This window comes from Crocuta crocuta, unplaced genomic scaffold (genome assembly GCF_008692635.1).
Source record: "Crocuta crocuta isolate KB4526 unplaced genomic scaffold, BGI_CrCroc_1.0 scaffold506, whole genome shotgun sequence".
NCBI lineage: Eukaryota > Metazoa > Chordata > Mammalia > Carnivora > Hyaenidae > Crocuta > Crocuta crocuta.
Genome location: NW_027528991.1, coordinates 2,394,505 through 2,403,674, shown reverse-complemented (window position 1 = coordinate 2,403,674; position 9,170 = coordinate 2,394,505). Strand labels below are relative to the sequence as shown.

Here is a 9,170-nt window from a genome sequence, read left to right as displayed (position 1 = left end):
GGGAGCCGGGGGGGTGGGGCATCACTGCCACTCCACATGGTTGCAGAAACCTTGTCTAAACTGAATGCCTTTCTGAATATTCTACACAATATTTCCAAACGGAATTAATCATTTTGGACAAAAATCTGAACTGTAATGTGAATTATGAGTTGCCAGATAGAAGCAAGGCAGACACAATAATTCCTTTTGCTTAACACATGTAAACAGAAGGACTGTTACTTTTACCTTCTTCAAAAGCAATGATTTAAGAAGCTGTGTTGCATTAAACACGGCATTTTTCTCCGTGGCTCACCCCCTCGCAGAGGGCCCTGGAGCGGACCACGGACTGAGCCGTGGGAGCAGGGACTTCACTGTCTCCTCCCTGAGCCAGAGCGTGAGGCCACGATCTGCGTGAGCATGAGTCTCCGCACAGCAGCGCAATCTAAGAGGGGGCTGCAGTGACTGCCTCTCAGACACGCAGTATCTATCTGGGTTTAGTGAAACCTCAGGGGAGAAAGATTCTGAAACAAAGTGACGAATGAAATACGCATTAAGAAACAGCCTAAAAAGTAAATTTCACTTGCTCTCATTTTTTAGTCATTGGAAAAGGGCCCTGAAAAGAACATACTGAATAAAAGTTGTTCAAACTTCTGCGCCTCAGAAGGGGAGCCCCAGGTCTGTTCCCGCACCCTCCGGCCCCGCCCGATGTTCCCTGGTCCCACTCGGTGCTCCTGAGCCCCAGCTCAGTGCTCCCCAGCCCCGCTCAATGCTCCCAAGACTCCAATCAGTGCTCCCCAACCCTGCTCAATGCTCCCGAGGCCCCACTTGGTGCTCACCGGCCCCTGCTCGGTGCTCACTGAGATCCCCACTCGGTATTCCCCAGCCCCGTTTGATGTCCTGAGGTCCTCGGTCAGTGCTCCCCGGCCCTGCTCGATGCTGCTGAGGCTCACTGAGTGCTCCCCTGCCCTGCTCGATGCTCCTGAGGCTCGCTTGATGCTCCCCAGCCCTGCTCGGGGCTCCCCGGCCCCACTCCATGCTCCCGAGTGTGGACTCACTGGCTTACCAGAAATGGCTGCGATTTTGCGGATGGAGGACATCAGGCCAGTACATCTTCATTTCTGGCAGAAGGTCCTGTGTGTAAGAAAAAAAAAGAAAAAAGAAGTCTGCATAGGACCTGAGAGCTCAAAACCTACCGGGCAAATTGATAAACTAAAACATTAGAAAAAATGACCTCTGTTAATCAAGAACACTCATGAGTGAAAGGATTCTGCCCTTACTCCGCAGGAAATGTCTTCAGAAACACATAAAAACGAAACCTGTCTCATCACGGAAGTGCGCCTAAAAACACAAGTGCTCGCAGGTGAGGGCAGCTCCCAGGAGGAGCGAGCCGTCGGCCGTGAGGAGACGCGGAGCAGCCGTCCAGGCCACGACTGAGCGCAGCGAGCCGATCTGAAGCGGCCGAATGATTCCAAACGTGCCACACTGGAAGAGACCACGCTCAAGACGGTGGAGGGTCAGTGGGGTCAGGGGCTGGGGGAGGGCGGGGTGCGTGGAGAACAAGGGATTTGGGGGCAGTGAAACTAAGGGTACAGCAGTGGACACACGTCACATCTGTCAGAACCCCCAAAACTACCTAACACTGAGTGCACCCGACGGGACTGTAAGACTGGGTGACGAGGAGCGGCGCCTGGGGGCTCAGTCGGTAAGGGTCCAACTTTGGCTCGGGTCATGATCTTGCGGTTCGTGGGTTCAGCCCCGCGTCGGGCTCTGTGCTGACAGCTCAGAGCCTGGGGACTGTTTCAGATTCTGTCTCTCTCTCTCTCTCAGAAATAAATAAAACATTAAAAAGTATATATGCATATGTTAAAGACTGAGTGACCAGGATCAATGCTGTTACTAGGGTCCCGCACTGAGCAAGGCGTTAACAACAGGAAACAGTCTGCATGTCGCGGGGACTCTGGTCTTTCCACCTAATTCTTCTGCTTCAGCTTCTGAAACTTCCCTAAAGAGTAGCATCTACTAGTTAACTGAGACAACAGGAAACACAGGTTACATGTGGGTGGACGTCTGTGTCCTTAACCCCCTCCCCCGCCCCCCGCACTGAACGGTGCTCAGGGTCACTTCCTAATTCTACAAACCCACTAGGCCAGAACTCAGGTGAAGGCTATGGACAAGCTCTGGACGGCTTCTCTCTCGCTTGTGCTGCCGCCCCGCCCCCGCNCACCGACCGACCGGCCCCCTCTGCTCCCCTGCCCCAATCAGCCGGTCTTCCCCACAAGCTGCCTGCCCCACCGTCTCTGTGCCCCCCACACACTCCAGCTTCGGCCCCTGCCGGTGCCGGTGGGGGGTTGGGAAGCGGCCCACTTCCCTTTGGGACCACCGCTAACCTGGGCCGTGTGGACAGAGCAGGTACCCCGGCCCCCACCTGAGCGCCTCCCCGCTCAATCCAAAGGGCATGTCCAGCCTTCCTTTCTTAAACCTGTCAGCGCTCCTCCATGGACCCCCAGCTGCGCCCGGTCCCAGCGGAAGGTCACCCCCAGCTGCGCCCGGTCCCAGCGGAAGGTCACCCCCAGCCCACACTCTCCGCGGGCACAGAGGACGTTCCGGGGCACCTCACCCGCAACACGCCCAAAGCTGCCGCTCACCACACAGGGCTGAAGGGCAGTCCCCTGCCGGGGCCACACGGGAAGGAGACGGACACCCCCCACCCCAAGCTCATGTCCAGAGTCCTGCCCGACACCGCCCCCCCAGCCAGTCCCCGAGCCCTGTTCATTCCACTTCGGGCTCCCCTCCCACAGCCTCTGCCCGCTCAGCTCCTCACCCCTGCCTGGACCCCCGCGCCCGCCACCCAGCCGGCAGCCGGGGCAGTTACTAGAAAAGACACAGGGGGCTTGGTCCCTCCGCGGCCTCAATGCTCTGGGCACCGAGTGCCATCGCAGCACCAGTGAGCCTGTAACTCCGCGTGCAGGTCACGGGGCGCTAGTCAGGAACGAGCCCACGGCATCAGGCAAGCTGACTGAGTCCGGGAAGGGGAAGGACATCTGAGGAACGAGAGGTGGCCAGGCTTTGGGGTGCACTAGTAACTCTCACAGACGGTGCTCAGACTCTCCGGCCTCCAGGCTCAGGCCCCTGAAGGTCCTCACAGGAAGGAAGGAGGAGAAAAGGAGACCTTCTAGACTAAAGCAGTCAGCTTAGAACTAGCTGCCTTGCCCTTTGGGGGGCCATATATTCACAGGAAGGACCCTAGTTCTAGCAAATCCTGATGCTACCCCATGTTTCCAGGGAGGCCCCAGCAACCCATAAACCCAGGCACCAGTTACCCTGACGGATGACTGATTACACAGCAGGGGCTGCTCACATCCCCCGAGGAAAGGTGAACACCCCTGTGGGTCCGCACACAACAGAGAAGCATCTCGAAGAGACCCTCTGCTATCAGGGCTTGCCAATGCCACTCCCTGGGCTATCCTGTGACAGTGGTCATCGTGCTGGAAAGGCCCATCCCTTCCTCCCCGCCCACAGCAGAAAGCACAGGTGTGGTGCCGTGCATGCGTCTGTCCCCCGAGTCACAGCTGTGCGGAAATGCTAACCACAGCAATCCGGCCAGGAGTCACGGGGGACCGGGGCCTACTGTGGGCAGGCAGGGGACAGCCAGGGCCGTCTCCGCTCACGTCTGCCTTCACATCACACAGTTCACTTGGAGTGGTTTGGGCCCAGGGCAGAGGAGGCAAGGTATTTAACTCGTGGGATCGCTCGGGTATCAGTAAATACGAGAAAAGTGCCAAGGGTTCAATCCTGGTGGATGAGGCTCGTGATTCCTCATTTTAAACCAGGACCTTGAGGCTACGCTTATGGAGAAGAGGGGTGATGGAGTCCAGTACTCTACAGCAGCGACACGATTACAAGTCTGTACCTTAATCTCTTGGAAATTAAAGTGCCAGGATCTGTTGCACTCCTCTGCTTTGTCAGGCCTGGAAGTTAAAATTAAAACAACAGAAATTAGTCTCAGTCGAGATGAGTTCCAAAAGGCAGGAGGAAACACTTCCATTAAGGTCTGTAGAGAGCAAAGGAAGGGAAGCTGTCACACCGCGTGGGTCACTCAACAAGGACACGCAGGTACAAGCAGTCACAGCTGACCGCCTTTCAGACAATGTCCAGGAAGCAAATTAAACAACCGGGTAGGGGGAGCTCCGGAGTCAGGCTGGATTCTAACTGCCCTCTGCTGTCTACACTCCACACCACCAAGCACGGTACCCTCCTACTTCCCCTCATCTGCCTAATTCTGGACACGTCAACTCCCTGTTTTCAGCTGAGCCAGTTCCGAAGGCCACCAAATCTACTGTCCGACCCCTGGTGTGTCTCCGGGGTCAACAGGCTGGCCCAGCAACCCGAAATCTGTGCAGCCCCCACAGAAACGAGGGCAGCGCTGTGCACGGTCCTGGCCACAAACACAGCGGCGGGAACATCAGCAAGACCCAAGAAGGCCAAGGTCCTGGGGATGAGTGTCAGGGTCCCTGGTAAGTCTAGGGCGAAGGAGGGGCCAGTTTAATTTGCTTCCTACAAAACCCCATTCCTGAGGAATGGGCACGTGTCAGCAAAGGCCAGCATGAGACATCCCTTTGACCGGGCAGACTCAACGCACACAGTTAAACGCACAAATGAGGAAAGAATAAACTAAACAAAATGCAGGCAAAACCAGAAAAATGAATTTAGGTATCCTGACAGGTGCCCAATGTAGATACATGTAATAAACACGCGTGATACTCGTGTATTTATTTTTACATTATCTACTTATTGCCCCCAAAGGAGAACAAAATGAGAAAATTACATTTAGTCATCCCCAAAATGGGCCCAGAATCCCTAAATGCGTATTTAAGCCAGATCATTACTGTTCTATCAAGACAGAACTGAACAGCAACAATATCAGGGTTATTGCCGAAAGACTGAAGAGTCTATAAATAAGGATTTGGTCTATCAAATAAACTAACAAAACTCACGAGTATAACTATCTAGATCAGTCCCCAAGATACTTGCAAGTTGGCTAGCTTCTCTTCCCTGTTAAATTCTTTTAAAAATTTTTTTAATGTTTATTTATTTTTGAGAGAGAGACAGAGGGTGAGCAGGGGAGGGGAAGAGAGAGAAGGAGACACAGAATCTGAAGCAGCTCCAGGCTCTGAGCTGTCAGCACAGAGCCTGATGCTGGGCTCGATGTCACGAGCCACGAGATCATGACCTGAGCCGAAGTCAGATATTTAATCGACAGAGCCCCCCAAGCGCCCCTTCCTGTTTAAATCTGAATCACAGTAAGGGCTTGCCATAGTCCGTGTATGGTCCAGTAGTCAGGAGGGTCTCGGCAGTCCTTTTCAACTTCCTGCACAGAGAAGACACGAGAAAGTAGAGGAAATAATCTCCGCTTCATTGTTTACCTAGATACACCTACCAGCTTCCCCTTCTTTGACATAATACATCACCAGCTAGAGCGCAGAGCCCACCCACACCAGAAGATTCCAGCACAGCCCTCCAGGGGGCGCATGTCCCATCTGGAAGGAGGGGCCCAACCTTCAAACCATTATGTGACAGAATTAAAAACTGAGTTTTACTTCTTTTAAAGACGTTTTGCTTCTCTTAAAGAAGTTTTGCTTCTTTTTAAAAATGTGTTCTCGGGGCACCTGGGTGGCTTAGTCGGTTAAGCGTCCGACTTTCGCTTGGGTCATGATCTCACGGTTCGTGGGTTCGAGCCCCGCGTCGGGCTCTGTGCTGACTGCCAGCTCAGAGCCTGGAGCCTGTTTCAGTCTGTGACTCCCTCTCTCTCTGACCCTCCCCTGCTCACGCTGTCTCTCTCTCTCCTAGAAATAAATAAAAACATTTAAAAAAAAAAAAAATGTGTTCTCAAATTAAGTCAATCTGATGGAAACACTCTTATTCGCCCATAATTTTCTTATCATATAACCAAAAATACCCATTTGAGGATGGCAATACCCTGTAAACAAAGATTAAGTTCACAGAGATAAAACCCCAGTCGCATACTCTTCATGGACCTCCGTGTGGTTTAGCTTAAGTGGAGTTTTTCCAAAACAGCCAATGATCAAGAAATACACCGGCTATGAGACCAGAGGAGACGGGACTCGTGCCCGACGGGGGCAGGGAAAAAGCCAATGAAAAGAGGGTGTGGCTGTCCAGTGAGGAACAGGTTTCAAGCCTTTCCTCCCAGGTCATCTGAGCAGGGAGCTAGCTTCTGTCCCAGAAATTAGGGAGGCTCTGGTCTAGGAGGCCAGCGTGTGGAGGCATGAAAGGTACCCGCCACGCACCGCGAGGGCAGAAGGGCAGATGACCCAGTGCAGGATCAGAGCGGGGGCGTAAACCTCGCCTTTCCCGACACCCCAGTTTCAGCCCCCAGGGGCCCAGCTGGTAGAGAGCAAAGCCAGGAGCCAGGGCTGGCNGACGAGCCTCTAAAGGGGGCACTGGGGCCCAGGGACAGCTTTTGTTCATCGTCAGCAAGTACTGGTCAGTGCCCAGCATGTGCCCAGGGGCCTGTGCAGAGCACCAAGGACGACCGTGGAGAAAGAAGCCCCTGTCACCGCACCTGTAATGTCCATGTCACTCACACGGGGAAGCTGCCCAGAGGCAGCCCCGCTGCCCAGGAAGATACCTCGACCAGAGTAACAGGACCCCTGGTGGTGGCCACCCGGAACTGAAATTAATTCCTTAACAATGACATTTCTCTAGCAGTTGATTTTTTTTTCACTCTCATTCTAAAGCCTCAAGGAAGGAATGCACTTCCTTATATATTCACAGTCAGGGCTCAAGAACACACCCACCAAAGACCTGCTCCCAGCCCAGAAGGCAAAGCTTGCCCTGTCCCTTAAGAAAGGAGCTGTCACCACGCGGCCCCTCCCACCGGAACCCGGGGCGGAGCCAGGCCTCCAGCAGAGCTCAGAGCTGGTCTCCAAGCCCATGCTCTCCCGTCCAACACTCCTCTACCTGGAGCTCGTGAACAGCACCACAGCCAGAAAGACACGGCGAGGTGTGAAGCTCAGGAAACTAAATCCAGAGAGCGAGCCCCGTAGAGTAGGCGACAGATTGCTAGGAGTGACACATGATCTCACGAGGAAAACGTGGGCGCAAACGACTGCCCGGGGCTGCACGGAGGAATGGGGCGGCTGAGGACGGAGAACTCACCTTGCACACTGTTACAGGCCAGTGGTGAACCATAATTAGCTTTTTCCACTCGTGGTTGCCCCTGTTAAAGACAAGGAACGTACTTTTCAAGAACTGTTTTAAAGTTAAAGAAAAATCCATTCATCTATCCATTCAGGCACCATTCACTCAACACACTGAGTGCCTGTGACAGGCCAGGCAACCCTGTGGGGCAGGGGCGTTGTCGTGGGCAGGGACCAAGTCCCCACACTCTTGGAGCACGCGTGCCAGTGAGGGAGACCTTGACCACGGGAGCCGAGAAAACACCCATGTTGCCCCATGCTCATGGTGATAAAGAATTTAGGGGTGCCCGGAGGGCTCAGCCAGTTGAGCGTCCAACTCTTGGTCATGATCTTGCTCAGGTCATGATCTCACATTTCCTGAGTTCGAGGCCCTGTCTGGGTCCGTGCTGACAATGTAGACCCTCCTTGGGATTCTCTCTCCCTCGGTCTCTGCCCCTCCCCTGCTCATGTGAGCACTGTTTGTCTCTCGAAATAAACAAACGTAAAAAAAAAAAAACCAGAATCTAAGTAAGGAAGAGAACAGGCATGTCAGCAGCCATGAGGGGAGCTGGAATTTTAGACCAGGAAGCCAGGGACGGCCCAGAGGGAGTAGGGTACGGCCTTCCTCCTAAGGCTGCTCACAAGTGGAGAAACAGAACCATCAGCCACCAATGTGAATCCTGTTAAGGGCCCCAAAGCTGAAGTTTTCTGTAGTGCACTTGGCAAAAGAACATGACCTGAGCCAGCACCGGGGCTGCCTAGTACACTACACCCCCCCTCCCCACATGAGAAGGTGCGGCTGTTTGACCCCACGATGCTCCTGCAGACAGTCTGGGGCATGGCTGTGCACCGTGTGACCCGCACGCCCTGAAGCCCAGACCTCCAGGTACGGGACGCGTAGCCACACTCGGAACCCCACCTGCGTGTGCGAGGCCTGTGTGCCAAGAGGTCAGGGCAGACAGGGCAGCTGGCAAAAATGCTCTGCAGAGGGAAAATGTCAGCAGCAGCCTGGGAAGGGCGCTCCCACACTGGAGTCAGGATAAATGGAATTTGGAAGGAATGATTCAGGGGCGCCAGGGTGGCTCAGTCGGGTGAGTGTCTGACATCTCACATCTGGACGTGAACTGGTGGTTGGTACTAACCAGTGCACCCCACGATCTCTCCAGTGATGGCAAAAACTAATCAATTAATTAACACAGCTCTTTTTCAGAAAATCGGCTTTCAACAATGGCACTTAATTAAAAAGTAAAACCCACCTGTTCCCAAACTTACTCTATAAGTATGGAAGCCTTTATTAACGAGATCATTACCCAAAATAAATAGAATATTGAAATCTGGTACTCAAAATTTGGTTTCCTCTACCAAAGTAGGAGAATCCTCTGGAAGGCGGCCTGTGGACCCCTGGCTGGAAAAGGAGGAAGGGGAGCGCCTGGATGGCTCAGTCAGTTAAGCATTTGGTTCAGGTCATGATCCCGCTGCTGTTTGTGAGTTCCAGCTCGGCGTCGGGCTCTGTGCTGACAGCTCGCAGCCTGGGGCTGCTTCGGATTCTGTGTCTCCCTCTCTCTCTGACCCTCCCCTGCTCACACTGTCTCGCTCTCAAAACAACAAGAACAACAACAACAAAACATTAAAAAGAAGAAGAAGAAGAAGAAAGTTGGAAGGGAAGGGAGAGGGATGAAGAGCCAGCGTTAAGAAACCCAAAAAGAGGAACCGCCACCATTTCCCAGATATTTCTGCAACCTAAGTTAAATGTGCGCGTCAACCATCTCAGAGCGGGCCAGAGCCCCGACGTGCCCCTGCTGCCCGCACCTGCCCGCGCGGGCCGCGCACCTGCGGGGGCCGGGCTGAGACCCGCGCCGCGCACCCCGGCCACCCAGGGGCTCACCTGGTCCAGGACTCGCGCGCGCCGCCCACGCAGCACAGCGCCAGGCACACGGCGCACAGGAGCAGGCGGCGAGGGGCCGCAGGCTTCATCCTGCCCGAATCCGGGGGACA

At 54.2% G+C, this 9,170-nt stretch overlaps 1 protein-coding gene across 1 annotated transcript in view; it reads right to left on the bottom strand.

Annotated features, from left to right (window-relative positions):
• The window catches only part of RNASET2 (ribonuclease T2), a 16,532-nt gene extending 7,368 nt beyond the window's left edge, over window positions 1–9,164 (bottom strand). Inside the window, exons 1-5 of the mRNA XM_077757412.1 lie at window positions 9,061–9,164; window positions 7,156–7,216; window positions 5,292–5,347; window positions 3,890–3,947; window positions 1,043–1,110 (exon numbers count right to left, since the gene is read on the bottom strand). Coding sequence (XP_077613538.1) covers window positions 1,043–1,110; window positions 3,890–3,947; window positions 5,292–5,347; window positions 7,156–7,216; window positions 9,061–9,149 — 332 coding nt within the window. The 5' untranslated portion in view covers window positions 9,150–9,164. The remainder of the gene's footprint in view (window positions 1–1,042; window positions 1,111–3,889; window positions 3,948–5,291; window positions 5,348–7,155; window positions 7,217–9,060) is intronic.
• Between the last annotated feature and the right edge of the window lie 6 nt (window positions 9,165–9,170).